The 22,823-nt window shown below is 38.3% G+C and overlaps 1 protein-coding gene across 1 annotated transcript; it reads right to left on the bottom strand.

Moving 5' to 3' along the window:
• Window positions 1–889: 889 nt before the first annotated feature.
• Window positions 890–7,765, bottom strand: LOC112165091 (leucine-rich repeat receptor protein kinase HPCA1). The gene is made up of 21 exons (XM_024301501.2): window positions 7,583–7,765; window positions 7,192–7,276; window positions 6,151–6,415; window positions 5,739–5,856; window positions 5,571–5,642; window positions 5,217–5,291; window positions 5,054–5,125; window positions 4,791–4,952; window positions 4,607–4,681; window positions 4,218–4,289; window positions 4,043–4,114; window positions 3,888–3,956; window positions 3,695–3,769; window positions 3,522–3,593; window positions 3,215–3,352; window positions 2,605–3,086; window positions 2,400–2,533; window positions 2,159–2,290; window positions 1,856–2,075; window positions 1,516–1,751; window positions 890–1,411 (listed from the first exon to the last, which is right to left on the bottom strand). Exons 3-21 carry the CDS (start codon window positions 6,251–6,253, stop codon window positions 956–958), a joined length of 2,835 nt encoding a protein of 944 aa, XP_024157269.1. The 5' UTR covers window positions 6,254–6,415; window positions 7,192–7,276; window positions 7,583–7,765; the 3' UTR covers window positions 890–955.
• Window positions 7,766–22,823: the final 15,058 nt, after the last annotated feature.

The raw sequence follows: 22,823 nt of genomic DNA on the forward strand, positions 1-22,823 counted from the left end.
GCGACTGGCCAACAATCTGGGAGAGGAGGACAGGTTGATCATGGCTACTCATCGTGTTATTTTCTTAGGGTTTTACTTGTAGGTCTTTGTTCAAGTCAAATCAGTTTCTATAATAACACTGTTTATAGTTTGACTTACTAATTGCATAGAGGATCATTTTTATTCATCGAAAGAAATCAATCATTAAAACATTGCATTGTGGCCGAGAAAAGATGAGGTTTGCAATATATATATTTTTTTTGGATCCTGCCTACATACGTTGCAAATTATTGGGGGTGAGCTATGCATCGGAGCGAAGGCTTCCGGTCAAATTGATGCCGTTCAAGCGCAATAGAATGCACAGAGACAACAAAGCACCTGGAATCAGCAATCCAGGGGGCCTGGAAAGCCACTTCTCTGCCCAGATCAATCACTCGCCGTCTCAACTATTTGTGAATATGTCCATTTCCCATAGAAGAGTGTCATACTTTGCATGAAGTGTAGGATTCGCTCCCCTAAACTAAATCTTATCAATTGACACAAACGTTTTTTCTTTAGAGATGACATCAATTGCAACACGTTTTTGTTTCCTGCATTTCGAGTTTGGGTTGAGGGTGTGCTACAATGGCTATCCCATGCACTTAGAACTGATGTAACTATCTAAATTACGTATTAATGCAATTAATTTCTTTCTTCTCAAAAAAAAGAAAAAAAAAAAGCTGGATGCAGAAACTCCACTTGCAAAGGTTACAATCTCTCCAAGACGAGAGAAGCAGTCCTTGTTGGTCTATTTCTTACTCATATGATACTGAATGCAACCTACAGTTCCATATTTAGCAATTCCTTGTTGCAAAAAAGAATGTTCAACACAAATTCCCCATTCAAATCAATTTAGGGTATTAAAATTCTAAAAACAATCCAGACTTTACCAACTTCAATTTTATAAAGGTATTATCATACTCACTAAATTCCATCTTCATCCGTCAAAAACTCCACTATAATCAAAGGGTCTGCTGTAAACATCCTCGGTGCTGTCCTTACAGTCATATTCCTCATAACTTGCTGAAGTGGACAATGGATTTGTACCGGCGTTCAAAGCAGCAATTTGTATAATGTTCTCTATCTGTTTCACCACTTCCCCCATTCTTGGTCTTTTATCCCTTAGTTCTTCTACACAAGACATTGCCAAATCCACAAACATTTCTACACCTTTCAGCTCTGTTCCTAAACCAATGAATGGATCAAGAATGTCATCAAGGTTGTACAAATCTTTCGACTTATCTATTGTCATCTGTACCACTCTGACTATATAATTCCCTTGCATTATTGGCCTTCTAGCAGTTATCAGCTCCAACATTACCACGCCAAAGCTATACACGTCGCTCTTGTCAGTTAACTGTTGAGTCATATAATATTCAGGATCCAAGTAGCCCTATAATCATGGAAAACCACAGTTCAGTTATATTTAAGATACTATTGTAATAATTTCTACATTGCATTATTTTTGCAAGAGGAGTGAAAAGAGTTTCTACTGACCACTGTCCCTTTAACTTGAGTAGATAAGTGATCCATTCCACTATCAGCAATTGACTTGGAGAGACCAAAATCAGCAACTTTTGCATTTAAATCTTTATCGAGTAGTATGTTGTTTGATTTGATGTCCCGGTGTATAATGCTTGGGTTTGCATGTTCATGAAGATATGCCAGACCTCTCGCTGCACCAAGTGCTACTTGAAGTCTTCTCGTCCAGTCCAACCTGATTCCAGACTTCCCTGAACCAAGATAGAAATGAATCAAGAAGTGTTTCTGATAACAGAGTAAAATATATACTTTCCCTTCTATAACAAGCTTTGTAAAGTGCAAGTGCATGGAATACCTGATAGGCTGTCCCTCAAATCACCATTTGGAACATACTCATATACCAATATTTGTTCTCCTTGCTCAAAACAAAAGCCTACAAGGCCAACAAGATTCTTATGATGTACTCGTGATAGGAGCTCAACCTCGGCATTGAACTCAACTCCTCCCTGCATAGATTCCCGTTTAGCTCTTTTAATGGCAACCATTTGGCCTGTTGGAAGAATTCCCTTATACACCTGTAAAATGTTTCCAAAAGTCATATATAGTGTAGTGATGTTTGATTAAGTCTCTATTGTAATGAAAGATGATCAAAGTTAACCTGGCCAAAACCCCCAGATCCAATATCAGTTGCTTTTGAAAAACCATCGGTGCATTTCTTGAGCTCTTCAAATGAGAACAATCTTGCTCCTTTTAGTTGAGGACCACTAGCACTGCTATTTGGAATCCCTGTCTGCAGCATTATACAAAATTAACTCAATAAAATTACCCCCTTCATCAGGAAGTCACAAAACAAACTGTGTGAAGTCCACTAAGAACTTTTTAAGTTATTGATGGCTTACCAAAAGGATCGATCCACTCTTTGACTCATCTGCTTTCCTCTTTTGGTGGAGAGCATAAAGCCCTACAAGGACTAATAATGAAAGGAGCACAGAACCACCAATTGCCATTCCAATTATCACGCCCTTGTTTGATCCTGTAGGCACCTTAAAATGATGAGAGCGAGGTAGAAAGAAGTATAGATATAAATGTGGTTTTCATAGTTACCTCCAGAGTTGGTGTAAAGAACAAGAAAAGAGTAGGGTCCAAAAGAATTTGGACGTCCCTCTAGACTCTGGTTGCTAAGAACAGATGTAATCGCCGAACTTTCTGTTTGGTTGAAGCTAACTTGATCACCAGATGGGAAAATTTCTATGATAATTTCAAGTTGATAAGATGAGCTCCAGCTCGGATGACTCAGTGAAACTGAATCCACAGGAAGGTTTTTGGAGTGAAGAGATCTTGTGAGATTGTTTGAGAGAGCTTTGTAATAGTTGATGTCATCCAAGTTTGAGAAAGAAACAAATAAGAAGACTAGAGTCCGTGTATAGGGAGATGCACATTTACAACTGGGGGAAGCAACCTGGCCTGAACTACAGCCAGCACAATTACTTGGTGCAGTTGAAATCGAGGAATTAGTAGGAGAACCATTACAGTAGTTCTTTGCCATGTTATTCTGACTCCCCTCACAAATTGGATTGTCAACTAGACTGCAAAAGTTGAATGATTACTTTTAATAATATGACAAGCAAATAACTGGTTAGTCTTTAGAGAGTTGATATTTCAGTATCCAGCATCCTAAAGAAAGAAAACACCAAATATGCGTGCTATTTCTTACATCAATGTGTAGTTGGATCCCTCATCAATTGGTGCAAGATCAGCAATGTTGTTCTTCTGCAGATCAATTAGGTTCAATCGGTTGCCAATATTAGTTCCAATATCCAATGTACCATTGAGACTGTTGTTCTTTAGTATCCTGTAGCAGGTCATATGATCATCACTGTAACTATACAACTGTATAAATGAAATTTTACCCTTGTTCTCTTCTTTAGAACAGAGCCAACTTCAAAACTAACTCATTTAGATTCATGAAACATCCGTTACATTGAATGTGGTGCTACTAAATATCATTATGATATACTCACACTGTCTCCAAATTTTGAAGGTTGAAAAGGGCTTGAGGGACTTGTCCCTGAAGTCTTGTGTTTTCCATCATTCTGCCACACAGGGTTGAGAGGTATGTTAATTTTGAGCACTTGATTATTGTGTTCTGATCAATGATATTTCATGCTCGCAAGCACAAAGGTATGAAGCATACAATGTTGTCAAGAACTTCAAGGTTGAAAACCAATTAGGAATATCTGACGCGTCAAAAGTATTATTGCTCATATCCCTGCAGATTAAAATTTCATAAGCATGACTTTAACAGTTTTCTTTATAAGAAAAAACTAATTGATAGCTAATTCTGATTCTGTAAAAACACAGTAATATGGTTGCTGGTTGGTACTTACACATAGTTGAGGGAATCCATGAGAGTAAGGTTGGGCACTGGGCCAGTCAGCTTATTGTTGGACAAGTGCCTGAAAACATATTGCAAATAGCTTACGGTTCAAAACTTTACTGAAATAGATGTTAATTATTTATCTGGTATGCCCCTCATACTTACAGTTCAGACACATTTGTAAGATTTCTGAGGCTCGTAGGTACAGACCCACTTAATGAATTTCTATCAAGGCGTCTGCACCAAAACAAGAAAAGTTTTCAGTACTCAATAACTATGTAGACCATATCTCTAACAGCCTTGGTATAAATTCACTCGAGGATATGAAATATTTACTCACACCGCCTCCAGAGTTTTCACAAGTCCAAGTGTGGAAGGGATGCTGCCAGTAAAATTATTTCTGTCAAAAATCCTGCACAGATAAAAGAACTCGATCAGATGAAATTGATGTGTTTCCTTTGGCAGTTCAGAATTGGAATTTTCCAAATGAAAACGCAAAAAAAAAATTAGATTTGATTCCTAAGTTTTTATGTCAATGACTTTTGATTTAGTTAGAAATGCTGTTTGAAACTGAAATGTGCAGTAAGGACTAAGGAAAGACAATTAGAACTGCAACGCATATAAATATGAACTCATACATTCCCTGTTCTATTCTGCAGATTGTATTAATCATTCAGATATTTCAAGTTTCTCCTCTAGAAAATGAACGCTTTAACGTACAACACTTACAAATGTATCAGAGGCATATTTGAGCTGAACAGTTGAGGTGGAATGCTGCCCGAGAGCTGGTTATTTGAAAAATGACTGTATTTAAAGCAAATACAGAAAGAATCAGAAGGATGTAAATTGGAAAGAACAATGCCAAGATACCATGTAAATGTTAAGTTAAAATTACTAACAAGAGCGGGCTTACAAGTGCTTTGTTTTATTTAACATATCAAGACCAGGTGCAGTCCCATTAGAGACTGGAATGGAATCCCCAAGCCTGTTGTCTGATAGGTCCAGAAAGACAAGATTGGCTAGATTGCCAATGGAAGGTGGAATTGGACCACTAAATCTATTGTTTTTCAGAGATCTGCAGTATACAAATCAAGAGTTCCAGAATTACTGCATATCAGCCTAACATATCATTACAAGAAAAAGGAGAGCAGGGGATCAAAAATTTAGAAACTTTACAGATAAGAAAGTTGCTTTAAAGATCCTATTGTAGCTGGAATAGGACCAGAGAATCTGCAACCATCCAGGATTCTGGTGTGCAATAAAATTTGTTAGGAGGATAAACAATCACATAGAAACTAATATTTACTCTACTGGAGTAACCATAGATTTTTATTTTTACAAGGTTTCTAGTTTGGTCAAGTTTCCAATTGTTGCTTGAAGTTGTCCCTTCAGGTCCTCATTGAAAGCCAGATTCCTATACAAAAATTGATGATCAATGAGTTAACAAAACAAGGAATGGACAAGTCCAAACTAAATTATTTTGTAACCAAAAAACAAGGAATGGACAAATCTATTACCAATAACTATTAGAGGATGAAGCAACTTAAAGTAGTTACCATAATTCTAGTAATTAGTGATGATAAATTATTCAAAGCAGTCAGTGCCTAGATATTCCTGGATTATGGTAAACAACTTTTTTTTTTTTTTTGGCAAATGATAAAAAACGACTTGAACATTGTAGAACAGAACTTACAGAATCTGTAGCTCAGATAATGTCTCGATATCACTAGGTAGCCCACCTTTCAAACCCATGTCTGCCAATGTTCTGAAATTAAAAGAAGACAAATCAATAAAAAATAAAACATGGATGCAGGAAAAATATATGAGCATTAAATAAGGTGGAAACAGATCAGGAACTTACATAGCAGTGATCCGTGAATTGGTGCAAGTAATACCTTCCCAGTCGCCACATGGATCTGAACCAACCCAACTTGGAGGGTTGATGCCCCATTCATCCCCTAGTGTCATAATAGCATTATCTGCATCACATTCTTTCCATTAGTTTAGTTCTTCACCGAACGAAGAATGACTTGAGGAATTTACAAATTACATTATATAACTCTAATGTTAATCAAAACTCATGAGTTTTACTCAAGACAACTGTCTTGTGAACAAGAAGCACTGTATAAGTTCAAACTATGGAAATGCAGAAAGATCCCAATCAAGAAAGATAAAGAAGAAAGATTGATAGCCTGTCATAAACCTATCAATAAGAACTGATTGACTACATGATGAAATATTAAATAGGTAGCTTTAAGTTGGATAAAACTTACACTCCTGAACAGTTCCCTCTGCTGCAATAACAAAAAATGGGATTAACACGAGCAGCCGTAATACTTGAGTGGCTCGATCCATTACTTTATGGAAATTGGGCATCAAAACCTTCTTTCATCACCTTACCGGCCAACTTTTGTTGTGTAGAACAATCTAGGAAGAAGTAATTCAGGTGGAGCGTATTTAGACCTTTCAGATTCGACTTCTGTTCATGGTTAGATTCTAGAAACTTGTAACAAACGGTGCCATCCATAGTTGAATCAACTGGTCCAAAAATTATATAATAATTTAGAAATAAAATGGGTCCAAGGTATTAATTGCCGAACATGACAGAAATGAAATATTGGGCGAAGAACAGAGGAAACTGCATGAGAAGGATGATCTTGAATAAGTCATCCCCAGAGACTTTTTAACTAGGTTATTAGTAAATCCTTAACATTGAATTGGTAGAGTCATTAATTATCTTGAATAAGTCATCCCCTGATAACATTGACTTGTTATCATCTCAGAAACAATCAAATGAAGCATCTCAAAATCAACAACAACTTAGTCCTAGCTAGGTCGGGGATGATGTAAATGTTGACGTGAATACAGTACGACTCAACCAAACTAGTTGATTGATAATGCAACCGTTAGTAAAAAATTCTGGGCCCCAGCCAATTAATAAGAAGGCCTAATTAAGCTCATGAAATTTTATTTTATTTTATTTTTTTATTTATGTTTTTTTTTTTTTTGAAAGGGTGAATTTTCTTTTTTTGAATAACCGAGTTGTATCCATGCTCATGGTATTAGGCAGATACCAAATTGCTCATATAAATTGCTTGCTTCCATTTTCCTTTTACTGATTCTTTTGCTTTTTATTTCAGAACATTGGCAGACATGGGTTTGAAAGGTTTGCTTTTTACTCCATTTTCCTAATTAAGCTCATGATTCTTTTGCTTTTTATTTCCGATTTTGAAGTTGATATTCACCACAATCTAGGATTGTCTAGGCACTAAACTGGCAGGTTTGAATAAAAAAGGTGGAGACTACGAACTTACATATTGGGATTGCCACAAGGATCTGAACCATTCCAACTTGGAGGTTTAATGCCGCACTTATGCTGGAGTCCCGTAATAGCATTAACTGCATCAGATTCTTTCCATCAGTTTAGTTCTTCAGCAATTAATGAGCTGAGACTGACTTGAGGAATTCACAATATTACATTCTATAAAATGGCTAGTACATCTACAAATTGTCTCGTGGACAAGAAGCAAGTACATCTACAAAATGGCTAGTACTGAACAAGTTAACTATGGATATGCAGAAAGGTGCTATCAAGCAAACTAAAGAAGAAATATTAATAGCCTGTCATAAACCTATATGAACTAAACTGATTAATAACATGATGAAAAATGACATATCTCTAGCTTGAAGTTGGATAAAACTCACTCCTGAACAGTTCCATCTGCTGCAATAACAAAGAATGGGATTAACAGGAGTAGCCGAAACACAGGAGTGGCACAACCCATTACTTCATGGCAAATGGGCATCAAAGCCTTCGTAGTCACCTTACCAGCCAACTTTCGCTGTGTAGAACAAACAATCTGTGAAGAAGCAACTCAGATGCAGCCTATTTAAGTCTATCGAGATGAACCCTCGGATAGTCCATGGTCAAATTCCAAAACTTTTAAAAAATTTAACCAGCTTCCATGTTCAAACCATTGGTCCACAGAAATGGACTTCTATTGCTCAAAGAACAGAGGAAACAGCATGAGAAGGATGATCTTGAATAAGTCATCCCCAGAATGGTTTTAACTAAGTTATCAGTACACCCATTAACACGGGATTGGTAGAAAGTCATTACCTTTACGTAGTCATCATCTCTGAAACAATCAAATGAAGCAATTCAAAATCAACAACTGCAACCACACTCCAACAGTAATTAATAATTTAGTCCTAGCTACTTAGGGGATGATGTAAATGTATACGTGAATACAACATGACAAAATCCAGCAAATTAGTTGATTGATGTTGCAATCATTAGTAAAACGTTTTGTGCCCCAGCCAATTAAGAAAGCCTAATTATGCTCATGACATAGTCACACAGTGACACAGAACTAAAACATACAAGTTGAAAGAGTTAGAAATTACAATCAACCACTGGAACTAGAATCCTTGAAAACCTACGGGGCAGTAACTGAGAGATATTCATAGTCATTTACAAAACAAAGTTCTATAGCACTCCCGAAACAGAGTTCTAGTGCTCACTCTGCAGAGCCTGGTCTCAAAATTTATGCCAATGCTGAAAAGTTCCTGGCACAATAACTTGGCCCCATATGGAACATTCAACCTGATAATGTCATCAACAGACTTACAGACCCGGCAATATAGACCCCTGATTCTACTGCCATCAACTGTTCCATCTATCACATTAGCCGCATTTTTGCATTTCTGGCAAGCATGCATTTGGGAGGAGTCACTAAGAGTGAAAAGGCGTTCATGTAAGTTTGCTGATGCTCCATGGGCTATAACGCAGTCGCGCTCCATCTCACTGAACTTTACCCCACCAAATCTCTTCCTGTTTGCCACTGGCTGTCGGGTGAGAGGGTGAACTGGCCAGTGTTCCTAAACTTCACTTTGTCTTCAGACATGTGAATGAGACGTTGATAGAATGTTGGGCCCATAAATATCAGTTAGTGAACCATTTGACCAGTTTGACCACTGTATACTCTCTCATTCCCCCATCTTTGAAATCCAGCTCTGTCAAAGATATTAAATAATAGACTTAATTTCAGTTTACCTCCTTGAGGTTTGGGAGTGTCATCATTTCACCCCTCAAACTCTCAATTTCATTTTTTTACCCTATGAACTTTCCAATTTCAATCAGTAGTATCCAATTTCTCCTATTCCTTTCAAATTAGACGTTAACTTTGACTTTTGAGGGCTAAAATGGTCATTTCAAGACAAAAAAAAAATAAATAAATAAAAAAATCTTTTTTTTTTGTCTGTTTATTTATTTATTTTGTCTTCAACCTACACACCACAAATTATAATAGGTTTATAAAAACAAAAAAAATACTCTAGGTGGTTGAAAGCCGCTCGCTGGTCTACGATATTTGTGATATATCTCCGATAAAGTGAAGAATTTTAGGATATATCCCCAATAAAGTGAAGAAATATCTGTAAAAAATAATTTTACACTTTATCTGTAAATAAATATCTGTATATCCCCAATAAAGTGAAGAAATATCTGTGTAAAATCATTTTTGGTCTACGATATTTGTGATATATCTCTAATAAAGTGAAAAATTTTAGGATATATCCCCAATAAAATGAAGAAATATCTGTGTAAAATCATTTTTTACAGATATTTATTCACAGATAAAGTGTAAAATTATTTTTTACAAATATTTCTGTAAACACGGAAATCTGAAAACAAACAAGATGCAGACACGTGTACAAAAAATAATAATTTTATTAATTTAAGTGTGGGTTACAATCTTTGGTAATCCTCTGATTCGATCTCTGACGATGAATTTCACTCAAGGACTTGACGCTTGATCTTGAGTTGGACGGTGGTCACGAGAGTTGACACATGACAAACGCTTTAACTTGAGGTTGGTGAGGAACCGGCTATTTGGCAGCTTGATGGTTCTTCACACGAGCTTGGGAGTCTTCAGAAATTTTGAGAGTGTCTTCTTCTCTATTTTTGGCTGAAGTCCTTCTCTTGATTTGAGAGGGGGTATTTATAGTATCGGCGTCTCGATGACATAGCATTAATCACATTCCGTAATTGTGTAATTAAATCAATCAGTTTTAATTGATTGATTTAATTATCTTTTATTTAAGGAATATGTCAATCAATTTCGATTTGATTTAATGCCCGATTTCAATCAGAATTAAACAATCTAATCTGATTGATATTTGAATTTAATACTTGATTTCAATCAGAATTAAACAATTTAATCTGATCGATATTTGTATTTAGTACTTGATTTTCGTCGAGATCAATCAGTTGAATACGATTGATCCGCTTTAAATGCTTAACTCGAGCAACAATCAATCATCGATAATTTGAAGCATCCACGATTGATGCTTCCATGTCATTCAATCAATGGATCACTCGTGTTTTGACATGTGTCATCCTCGAAGCTCACATAATTTTGGTGACATATGAGCCACGTGTGCCTTTTGTAGGACCCATGTGCCAACTAAGCTTATTTAGTCAAAATTTCAAAGATTGACCGATTTATTTAATGAATTTTATTTTCATCAAATTTCATGTGTCTACAAATGTCCACACTTTAAGGTGCGCCATAAACAGGTGGTTGTCACGTGCTTGAGGTGTGACTTGAAGTTGCTTTTTTTTTTTAATTTTTTTTTTTATGGCACATTTCGCATGCTTTGTAATCAGCTTACTTGGATGAATCAGCTAGCCAGCTTGATTTTTGCTTTGTGCCTTTGACATCGATAATTTTAATCATTGTAGACGTGGAAGCATTTTTTTTTATAATTTTTTTTTTTTGCGCAATATGAAGACCTAGCCATGAATGGAGCAAGCTTGTAGAACTCCAAAGCTGTAGAGATTCTCTTGGAATCTTGATTTAATTTTGTAGAGATTCTCCCAAAATCTTGATTTAATTTTGTAGAGATTCCCTCGCAATCAGAATTTAATTTTGTAAATACGGCAAGGACCCCAAATGGGCAGGTGACAAACCCCATGATATAAGAGTATTTTTTTTTATAAATATTTATGGCATAAATCCTTGATTTTTTCTGAATAAAATATTTATTCATAAAATTTCTGCACTCAAAATATTATTGCCATATATAGCAGAAAATTTAAGATTTCTGCCATATTTTCCTAGTCTCAACTAGGAAATTAATGAAGTGAGAAACCCTAACATTTTTCACATAAAAGGACGGCCTCCTTTGTATTCTAAACACAAACGACTTGGCTTTTATTTCCTTTTTTTTTCCCGCACCGTACATGCATATATATTGCCAGAATCATAATATCATGACTCCACGTTTCCTTCTAATCATTACATGCCATGACATAATTGTTTTCTATGTGTGTGTATATATATATTTTATACCGCATGTTATATGTGTACAGTGTACCCTTGATAATTGCTTTAAATATTTTTTACTTTGTTCAGAATTAAGGTGACAATTGGAGAATCCCCAGCTCTGATTTCTTCATTTGCTTGTTGCTGCTAATTTATTGCCTTCGACTCCGCGAGTTATTAAAGCATAGAGGAACTGTGGCACGTTTCTCTGCCCCCTTCTGATAATAATTTTTTTATTATATATTTTCATAATCTGCCTTAATCGATCCTTGTTCGATTGCATGTCCATATGTTCTGACAATATATGTAAATATATGCCCCCATGTGCAGACCCAAAGCATGATTGCATGATTCATGCTTGCCTTCTGACATATGTATATATATATATAATTGATTACATGCACGTGTAAGTGTGCAACCCATAGCAATGTAGCATGAGTCTTTTTATAATTTATTTTATTTTATTTTTTTTATAATTATCACAACAAAAGCATGATTGATGGATTTTTTTGTCTGGTTCCAAAACATAATTCTCTTTTTTTCCTTGATCATGCTTTGTGCCGCAACCACCCTTTTTTTTTTAACCTTACATGCGTTCTGAAAGTGATTTGAAATATATATATTTTCCTCTTTATTTTGATAATTTGAAGAACGCGGACGTCCTAAACGCTTGGATTCCTCCACATTTGTGCGTGGTAGGGTCCACTGAAAGCGGTTAGGCTTTGCGTGTTTGGCGGCTCACGGAGAGAAGAACGCGGACGTCCTACGCTTGGATTCCTCCACATTTGTGCATGGTAGGGTCCACTGAAAGCGGTTAGGCTTTGCGTGTTTGGCGGCTCACGGAGAGAAGAACGCGGACGTCCTACGCTTGGATTCCTCCACATTTGTGCATGGTAGGGTCCACTGAAAGCGGTTAGGCTTTGCGTATTTGGCGGCTCAAGGAGAGAAGACCGCGGACGTCCTAAACGCTTGGATTTCTCCACATTTGTGCGTGATAGGGTCCACTAAAAGCGGTTAGGCTTCGCGTACATCGTTAGGCACTTGCGATCGCGCTTTCCGTCCTTTCGTGGCCATGGCCTTCTTCAAGTGCTTCAAGAAAGGGACAGTCACCATCCTCGAGGATCCGGAGGACGCTCAAAGTGATGGAACTACTCTGCAAGTGCACCCATCGTTGACTGGGCCTCAAGCAATCGATGTCCCTCCTTATGACCCTTCAGCTCACATCCTCCAGTGGACTCATGTTGTACCTCACCAGCTGGCTATGTTTCGACAACCGAGATCTGGAAGAGACCAACAAAACTCGCATGTACTGTTGCTGAAGTCTTCGCATCATGATCAGAACACTCCTCAGACCCCATTCAAGCTTCTCAGCGATCGTGTACGCAACGGTTCAGTGAAGTGGAGCAATGCATTTCTTGCAAACGGGGGCTTCTCTTACACAGAATTCTAATGGGAATGGGTAGAAGATATCTTAAGCAGGAATGGCAAGCTTACTCGGGAGGCCGGTCTCTATCGAGCGATAGTCGCCTCACTATTCAGCTATGACCGTGTTGCATCTGTCATACGGCTTTCTGCGAGTACTAGTGCCCCGCGACGAATACTCTCCACACATCTAGCGGAGAAATGTCCATCTGCCTTTGGGATTTGGACCAACTCGGAGGTTTGCCCATTGCTGGACGGTTTTATGATGAGGTGGTTCCACCTGCTGAAGAGCTTACTATAGCAAGCAAAGGGAGTCAACAGAGTTGCCGCTATTTGTTTCTCGCTTACCATAAGCTTTGCATAGAAGGCCAAGGGCAGAAAGTAAAGATAACTTTATGGATACGATATTGGTATAGAGGAGCTTTGCGCTATAAGAGGCCTCCAAACAAAAGCACCAGGAACAAAAGAGATCCGTCCCAGAATCTGTTTAATCCATCTGGCAGGATCTATGAGATCCGACAACGTACTTCTGCAGACCTCGCAGTATTTGATGACTTAGGCATTGAGAGTGAAGATGTAGAACCCACCTATTTGGCTGCCTTTCTTGCTTGTTGGTTGTGTCTGTTTGTTTTACCCAGAGACGACACTGGTTTGATTCGTCCGGGAGTATTCAAAGTTGCCAGCAAAATGTCACAGGGTGTACAGTTTTTCCTAGCAGTACCAGTGTTGGCCAACATCTACCATGGTTTAGGCGAGATTTCTGTTTCTAGTGATCCAGGTAACTGCTCGGCTGCCCTTCCTTTTCATTATATTTATGCATGGCTAGCGGTGTACTCTGGCACCCACTTTCAGTCTCCGCTTCCCAACGACCTAAGGCCCCGTATGGTTCGCTTCTCCGGAGAATTTTCAGCTAAATATTGTGGGGACTCACAGGCGCTTTCTTTGTTCAATGCATGTGATAATGTGAGGATGGATGCATTTGCCAGGGTACTTTCGGAGAGTAGAGTGATTATCAACCGCGAGAACATCTCCCATTTAGACCTCATATATCTCATTAGCCTTCGATCTGGGTATCTGTTAATGCTCAAAGTTCGGCGGTAGCCAATCTTTCGTTTAACCCGGGGCCGGTGGGCGGACCGCTACTCTGAGAATTTGATGGCCTCCGCTAGCTGTCACAAGAGACAGGGTGTCAGAGGGAGACCGCGTTGGGCGGTCTTCACTTCTCCGATGCCTAAGTCAGTCAATGCATGTAGACAGCATAACAATAAATGCGTAATTAATGAGGAGAGAGGAGAGAACCTTTTATAGGTGAGGAGAAAGTTGATCTTCTTCTTGTTTTCGATGTGGGACTGATGTGCTTCAATTCCCAGCGTCTAGAGCTTCTGATGCTACCTTGGCGAGACGCGTGGCGGCACGTCAGCAGTGATCTGGGGGCGATCCCAGGCTCGGGCGGTAGCCCGCCTGGCCGTGTCTCCGCAGGTCACCCCCTTGGTGAGAGTTGGTACCTCTAGTGGTACAATGAGCGTGGCTCATTATAGCTAATTATGCTTGCAAACGTACATGTAGGTACAGTATCTTTCTCTCAGACAGGATAACCGACGAGTCATTCAGCCATACAGTCCACACCAGTTCAGTCGACAGTTTGGTTATGTCCAAGACATTCCTGGCAGCCTTAAGAATGACATTCGTACCGGCGTGTGATTGACAGTGTAATAATTGAGTGACCAAAGTGATATATTTGAAACTTCAGTGACCAAAGTGTCGAATGAGTCGTAGTTGAGTGACCATTTGTAGAATTCTCCTTTTTATAAACCTATTATAACTTGTGGTGTATAGGTTGAAGACAAATTTTTTTTAAAAAAAAAAGAAAAAAAAGAAGAAGAAGAGACAGAAAGAAAAAAAAATAGAAAAAACAGAAAGGTAAAAAAAAAAAAAAAAGGAATTTTTTATTTATTTTTATATTGAAATGACCATTTTAGCCCTCAAATGTCAGAGTTAACATCCAATTTGGACGGAATATGAGAAATTGGACACGGTTGATTGAAATTGGAAAGTTCAGGGGGGTAAAAAAGTGAAATTGAGAGTTTGGGGGGTGAAATGATGACACCCCCAAACATCAGGGGGTAAACTGAAATTAATCCTAAACAATACATGAATCATTCTAATCCATCTAAGGAGGGAGCGGAAGGTGGGGAGTTCAATAACTAAATTGTTAAAAAATGTTGACTTTAGTGTGCCTTGTCAAACTAGGATTAGTTCTATAGTTATAATAAGAGAGATTTCCTACTCCGAGTTAGAATAGGAATCCTTGTACTCCAAGATTATGTACTTTGTAATCTCCATATATAGGGCTCCTATTATTAATGAATATACACAACTATTCTCCTAATTCTCTCTACAATTTCTCTGCATTCCAATTTCCTTAAACACATTATCAGCACGAGCTCTAGCTCTTGTTTCATGAAGCCGAAGTCCCCATTTGCTGCACACCTACCTCTGCCAAGCACAGCGCTCTTATTTCTTGAGATGACGCCTACTCGATCTTCAGTGACTACGATGGTAGGGTCATCTAAATTGATTCATGGTTGAGGACCAGCTCAATTCTCGTTGCCAAATGGCACAATAATTAATGTCACTGAAGCTCTCTATGCTCATAGGGCCAGAAGAACCCTTTTGAGCTTTAAAGATATAAGAGCCAATGGTTTTCATGTGGAAACACATTGTGAGAATGGACAAGAATTCCTTTACATCACCTCTAATGACTACGGACATAAACGAGTATTAGAGAAACTTATGTGTCGTTCTAGTGGGTTGTATGCAACCACTATTCGAATCATTGAATCTAACCATATCATGGGAGATGACTTATGAGATTCTGACACATATAGGCTTTGGCATGACTGTTTGGGACACCCATGTCGTGACATGATGATCCGTATATTAAAGACTTCACACGGACATCCTTTTTTCATAACAAATCAAAAGTTGATTCAAAGAGAGCATTGCACCGCCGCCGCGCCTCGAGGCGCAGCCTTCATGCACTGGCCACCAGCCAGCTAATGCCGGCGCCGTGATCCCCCTGCGGCAAAATCATGCCTTTGACACCATGTATGGAGATTTGGCTCCCCTCTCTACTTCTCAAGTCAATTGTGACTTCATGACTCAACCAAAATCCTCATTGGTTGCTTCTAAAGCCCATCTTTCGTTCTGCAAAATTAGGATCGAGACCATCATATGCAAATGACACTAAAGAAAATATTCCATTCTTACAAAAAATCCAAGGTGATATTTGTAAGAACCTCGATTTTCAATCAAAGCAAAACTTGGTGGCAGTTTTAACTAATGAAGCAGTCTTCCCGTTTTGGTAGAGGACAAGATGATGTCAAATCTTAATTGTTTAAACATGCAGCAAGGAGACAAAGACTTTAAACTTGGAGCCTTCAAATATATATAATTGACGTGATTGTCAATTGCATATGGTGGTCTAATGGAAGTGATAAACAAGAAGACAAAAAGAATAATGTTTGATTGTCCAAATATGTATGTGTGCAGCATGCCGTATCAAAAGGAAAGCATGGAATAATCAAATTGCCACTATTAAAAAGTATAATCAAATTGCCTTATTTTCTGGAATTAGTACAAAGAGTGGTGGCAGATACTTTTAATCAAAGTGGTGGTGTGTTCCGTGTTTTAAGCGGTAGTGGGAAGACGTTAAAATCACATAAAGAGAAAGACCAGTGCTTTAATATTTTACTGTGATTAAAGCATAATTGGAAGTGCTACAGCTTTATGACAAGGAACAAGACCACGTCCTTGGAAGAATCATACAATTAAGCTTGTGTTTTTGCTCAGATTGTCCATGAAATGGTGAAACGGTGATAAGCTAGCACTAGACAATTTCTCTCTCTCCTCTCTCTCGAGCCCAAAACAGGGCAACCCTTGTCGGCCCCGTTCTCACTCCTCCGGCCACCAATCCTCACCAAACTTCTTCCCTCAGCTTCGCCTCAGCCTTACGCAGCTTCTAGTGGCAGCATTGCACCAAGGTGCGGCTTGTAGAGGCAGCGGGAAGCCAAACCCGATTTGGGTTTGATTTTGAGCCAACGCCGATATCTCGAGTTACCAGCCACCAAAACTCGAGATTCTTAGTTCATTGGACTCACCTCAACTTTCTGAACAAGGACAAGAAGGACCGCACCTCAGGTGGAAGTTTTCAAGTTGAACGGAGCTGTCGCCGGTTTTTGGAAAAATTCCGGCCAAAACCGACTGTTTCAGGTATTTTTGACCACTTCCGTTCATTTTCTGACTTCGAGCTAGTTATGAAAGTTGTTCACCACATCTAAACGAAGAGGTACAGCTCGGCCTCGCCACCATCCGTGGTGGTTGACGGCGACTCTGTCTCTAACTCCGGTGGCTTTTCCTGGCCATTTCCGGTCACCTCAAGAGCATTTTCTGCCCATTTTTATGTTCTACACATCGATACGAACACGTTAATATATTATATGCAATTTTTGGATATAGTATGATTAAGTTATGAATTTTACGATTTCGATCGTTCCATTTGTGATCTGTGAAGATTAGACCATCCAATAGACTTGTAGTTTTGATATATTGATCATAGGACTGTCCCGATGACTTTGTGTAGTCACGGGTGAAGATCCGACCACTGGATCTTCATATAAGTGCATTTTTTGAATTGTGCGCTAAGTTAAATATCGTATTTAGTTAGGTGATTGACAGTTTGAGTTGGCGGACGATTGTGAATCGTATTTAGAGCTGTTAAGAAGACGCAGCGGGAATTTAGAGGTGAGTAAATCTCACATGGTTCATTTACAAACTGAATTTCCTTATTGCTCAATTAATTGCTATGTTGAAAAATGGTTTTAAGAAAATGAGTTTTAAAGTATATAAAAAATGAATTTCTTGGTTTTTACTACGTGTGAACTATAGTTGGTATTAGTAGTCATTCCTGAGTGGATGATTACGTATATATATATATTTACGTGAATATATATGAAATGGTGTGACATTGAGCCATTGACGTGTGTGTGGAATTGTGATAACTTGGTTATGATATGATATTGTTTTTGAAATTGCCATGATTAATTTTGATAATGATTATTGATGAATGTTTGTGATAATCATGTTGACCTTGTGAGTTGAATATAAGGTAGAGAATGAAGGGTTCCGAGGACCAAATAGTCTAAGGTCCTTCGGTTTAACGATAACCGGAGTGTATGTGTTCTGAGGACAAGGGAAAGGTTCAAAGTTCGAGGGTTATCAAGTAACCCAGAAATATGTCGTTTACTTGAACCTAGACCAAGGTGACAAGTAACGATGTAGTTAGAGCTCTAACGTGTTGTGGGAAAGACCACAGTAGTGATATTTGCAGGTTGTGGGAAAGACCACATAGGTGATATTGAGGTTAGGGGATTGAGAGGATGTATTCCTTGTTGTTTTCCGTGAGTTGGTTTGACATTTTCTTTGTGGATGTTGAGATTGTTGGTTGTTTACTTGAGTTAAAAGAATTGTGATTTAATAAATCAACCGTTCATTTCTTGTTTACTCATACGAACTTTCAGAAAGCTTACCGGGTTTTGTGTTGTTGCAATCCTGGTACACTATTCAAACGGTGTACGGATAATCCTGCAGATTAGGATAATCAGGGCGGAGACCGAGCTGGTTAAGAGTTGCAACATTTACTTTATTTTCCTTCTATAATGAGGTTTGTTATACTCATCTAGAGCTTTACAATTTTATTTTGTGAGAGTGAGTTGTATTATTGAACTCGAGGTTTTCTGGATTTTATATTCGAGTGGCGAGTGGTGTGATTGTTTTTGGAAAAAAACTTGGAAAAAAAAAAAATTCTGGATGTTATTTGAGTAAGTTATTTAATTCACGTTTCGGATTTGAATTTGTTATTCAAAATTCAGGGCATGACAATATTTGTGGACCTATTCAACCACCTTGCAGACCATTTTGATATTTTATGGTGTTAGTCGATGCATTGACACGCTGGTCACATGTCATGCTTTTGTCCACAAGGAATGCTGCATTTGCTAAACTCCTAGGACAAATTATGAAGTTAAGGGCTCACCACCCTGATCATCCTATTAAGTCAATACGCCTTGATAATGCTGGGGAGTTTACATAAAAAAACTTTTGATGATTATTGCATGCAGTTATGCTTATTCGTCTGAGAACCACTGCCACTCAACCTTTTTTTGCAGCTATGCTTATTCGTCTGACACTTACGCATATTTGGGTGTGCAGTTTATGTGTCAATTGCACCGCCATAGCGCAACAAAATGGGTCCTCAACGACGTTTAGGTATTTATGTTGGATATGATTCTCCAACTATTATCCGCTACTTAGAACCCTTGGCAGGCGATCTCTTTACCGCTAGATTTGCAGATTGTCACTTTGATGAGACAGTCTTCCCGTTGTTAGGAGGAGGTAAGAACATAAATATTCAACAAGACCAACATGAATTGTCGTGGTCTGTCCCCACTTTGTCTCTTCTTGATCCTTGAATCGTACAGTCTGAAGCTGAAGTGCGGAGAATTCTCGATCTTAAGACCGTAGCAGATTCGATGCTTGATGCGTTTTCTAATATCGTTAAAGTGACGAGATCACATATACCTGCTGCAAACGTGCTTGCAAAGATTGATGTCCATAAGATTAGAGGACATGACGCCACCTTAAGAGAGACTGGTCATGGCGTCAACGTCTTCCCTAGTGGGGACATTGTGGCTCAAGCCGGGCTCCCCGCGAGGAAGCAAGAAAGGCCCAAAGGTTCAATAGATTCTCGCCTAAGAAAGAAAGTGAGTTTGGCACAAAATAATCATGGATATAAATAATCTGTCTTATGAGAATATTCCGGATTATGGTTATGTCTAAGAGACATCATTAAGGGACGCTCCAATGTCAGAACCAATTGGGGAGAATAAAGAGATCTCCATGAATTACACTAGTGTACATGAGATGTACATTGAATAGAGACTCTATTACTATTGATGATGCCTTTGCAACAAAATATGCAAAGGGAATTATAGAGTATGATGATATTGAACCTCGCTCTGTTGAAGAATGTCAACGAAGAGCGGATTGGCCTAAGTGGAAAGATGAGATCCAGACTGAATTAGATTCACTAGCAAAGAGACAGGTATTTGGGCCGGTAATGCTGACACCCCCAAGTGTAAAGCCTGTTGGCCATAAATGGGTCTTTCTTAGAAAGCATAATGAGAAAATGAGAAAAATGAGGTTGTTAGATATAAAGCGCGCCTTGTGGCGCAAGGTTTCTCACAATGCCCTGGAATTGACTACGAGGAGACATATTCTCCTGTAACGGACGTAATAACGTTCCGCTACCTTGTCAGTTTAGTAGTTTTGGAAAAATTTGACATGCATCTTATGGATGTGGTTAGAGCATATCTCTATGGGGATCTAGATTCAGAGATATATATGAAGGTTCCAGATGGACTTCAATTACCCAAATCAAGTGGCTCTAAACCACGGAGCGCGTTTTCTATAAGGTTAAAACGCTCACTATATGGATTAAAACAATCTGGATGGATGTGGTCTAACCGTCTAAGTGACTACTTGATTGGGAAGGGATATATTAACAATGAAATAAATGACAAGTTCTGGATTTGCAATTGTAGCAGTTTATGTTGATGACATGAACCTAATTGGAACTCTAGATGAGTTAAAGGAAACTGCTAAGTACTTGAAATCCGAATTTGAGATGAAAGATCTTGGGAAAACATGGTTTTGTCTTGGACTAGAACTCGTGCACCGTATTGATGAGATTTTGATTCATCAGTCAGCATATACTCAGAAATTACTAAGGCGCTTTAGTGAAGATAAAGCAAAGCCTGTGAGTACTCCCATGATTGGCCGTAGTCTTGAGCTTGGAAAAGATCCATTCAGTCCAAAGGATGAGGACGAAGAATTATTGAAGGACGAAGTGCCCTATCTAAGTGCAATAGGTGCATTATTATACTTAGCTCAATGCACAAGACCGGACATCTCATTCGCAGTAAACTTGTTAACTAGACATAGCTCTGCACCAACATGCCACCATTGGATTGGTGTAAAGACAATCTTTCGATACTTAAAAGGTACGATTGATATGGGCTTGTTTTATCCCTACAGAGAGAAGAGGATTGAAGGAAGAATGAGATCGGACCTCATTAGCCAAAATGGCGCCGTCTGAAGTATGGCCGCCGACCATGTCGCCGTCATCCATGGTGGGCGGCGTCCTCCACCTCCCCTCCATCAAAATGATGATGATGTTTTGATGAGTTTTGCTGATGCAGGGTACCTCTCTGACCCTCACAAAGGTCGCACTCAAACGGGTTATGTCTTTACCATGAGAAGCACTGCCATATCTTGGAGGTCTACAAAACAGACACTTGTTGCTACTTCCTCAAATCATGCAGAGACTACTGCTATCCGTTCCTAAGCTAAGGTAAGGATATCCTTAGCTAAGAAGGACTGATTTATAGTCCTTTTCAGGTAAGGATACCCTTACGTTAGCCTTAGGAACTGATTTTCAGTTTTTGACTACTTTTCGATCACATATTCACATGTTAACTGTTCAGTTTTTAGATCCTAATATATAGATCACTTCTGTAAATTTTCAGCCAAATTGATGATCGGTAAGGTATCGAACTCGATTAAACCAATGAACGAACCGAATCTATCGAACCGGAACCGTTCGTGTTCATTATTATAAATTGCAGTTTTGAATCCCTTAACGATAATCAATTTGGCTGAAATTTTGTAAAGATGATCTATACATTAGGACCTAAAAACTAAACTGTTAAGATGTGAATATGTGATCGAAAAGTGGTCAAAAACTTGAAATCCGTTCTTAAGCTAAGGTAAGGACATCCTTAGCCAAGAAGGACTGTATATATATATATTCCGGGACACAACCCAAACAGCAGAAACCATTTTTGTTCACATTATAGAAATGGCATTTGAATAAAATGATAAAGATAAAAGTGAAAAACAAGGGTTATATCTTTGTCCACCACTCCAATTGACTAAGCTATCATTAACAAAATTCACTATTAAATCTATTCTTAGAGCATTCTCTTCAATAACAGAACGCAAAAATTTACAGGTGACTTCACTCAAATTCACAAAAAACTCAGTAACTTATCTAATCAGTCCATTTATAACCAAGATAAGAAACTTAATAGGTCCAGGACTCTATTTGTGAATAATTATTTTGCCACACGAAAAGACAACACATAATGCTGAAGGAATTTCATTTTGTAAAGATTCTGATAGTCTCTCACTATCAGAAGGTCCTTAATTCATTTCAATAAATATAACGTACAAGGAAGACCCTTTGACTAAAATGTAAATATCTAGAGCTGACCACTAATAGTTGAGCTGTAGCATTCAGTCGTTTCGCCATTGATAGAAACAAAGTTGTTGCAAGAAAAGCATGAAAGAAAACATAAAATAAGTTAGAAGGTACTCACGGATATCTGGCATCTCCGACCTTCCCCATGTATTGAACTTGGAGGCGTGTCTTCCTCATATCTGTGAAAATGATAATTGGTATATTGATGATCATTACAATTAAGAATATTACAAGATATATAGGAAATCAATCTACCATCTATGGTATGGAATAATCTAGATCCTAAGTATTATCACAAAAATAATTACAACGATTGACAAAATGTGAAAGGAAACAATTAGTATTTACACCTAAATCTTTCCATATCATGAGAGATTCTCAACACTCCCCCTCAAGTTGGAGAATGAATGTCATGAAGTCCCAACTTGGAAACTAAAGGTTCAAAATTATCTCTTCCTAAGGCCTTTGTGAAGATGTCTGCAATTTGTAGAGAATAAGGAACATATCTAGTAGAAATCAATCCGACTTGTAGCTTCTCTCGAACCACATGACAATCAATCTCTATATGTTTTGTTCTTTCATGAAAAACTGGGTTGGCGGCAATATGTAATGGAGCTTGGTTGTCACAATACAAAGAATAGGCTTATCATGAATAACATGAAAATCTTGTAAAATGTACCCCAACCAAGTTAATTCTCGCCACCATCCACCGCCTTGCTTTCTCTTTTTTTTTTTTGTTGGCCTGCATCTTGACCTGTGGCCCTCAGAAACACACAGTTGTCGACCAATGGTATTAAACTTTGGACAAGAACAACTT

The sequence above is a fragment of the Rosa chinensis genome, chromosome 5 (assembly GCF_002994745.2).
Source record: "Rosa chinensis cultivar Old Blush chromosome 5, RchiOBHm-V2, whole genome shotgun sequence".
In the NCBI taxonomy this organism is placed as follows: Eukaryota; Viridiplantae; Streptophyta; class Magnoliopsida; order Rosales; family Rosaceae; genus Rosa; species Rosa chinensis.

Coding starts and splice junctions, on each gene's coding strand:
- LOC112165091 (XM_024301501.2), bottom strand. CDS start 6,253: ATGCCCAATTTCCATAAAGTAATGGATCGAGCCACTCAAGTATTACGG. Junction 5,857..6,150: donor AGAGGGAACTGTTCAGGAGT/GTAAGTTTTATC, acceptor AATGTGATGCAG/ATAATGCTATTATGACACTA. Junction 1,752..1,855: donor TTTGAGGGACAGCCTATCAG/GTATTCCATGCA, acceptor ATCTTGGTTCAG/GGAAGTCTGGAATCAGGTTG.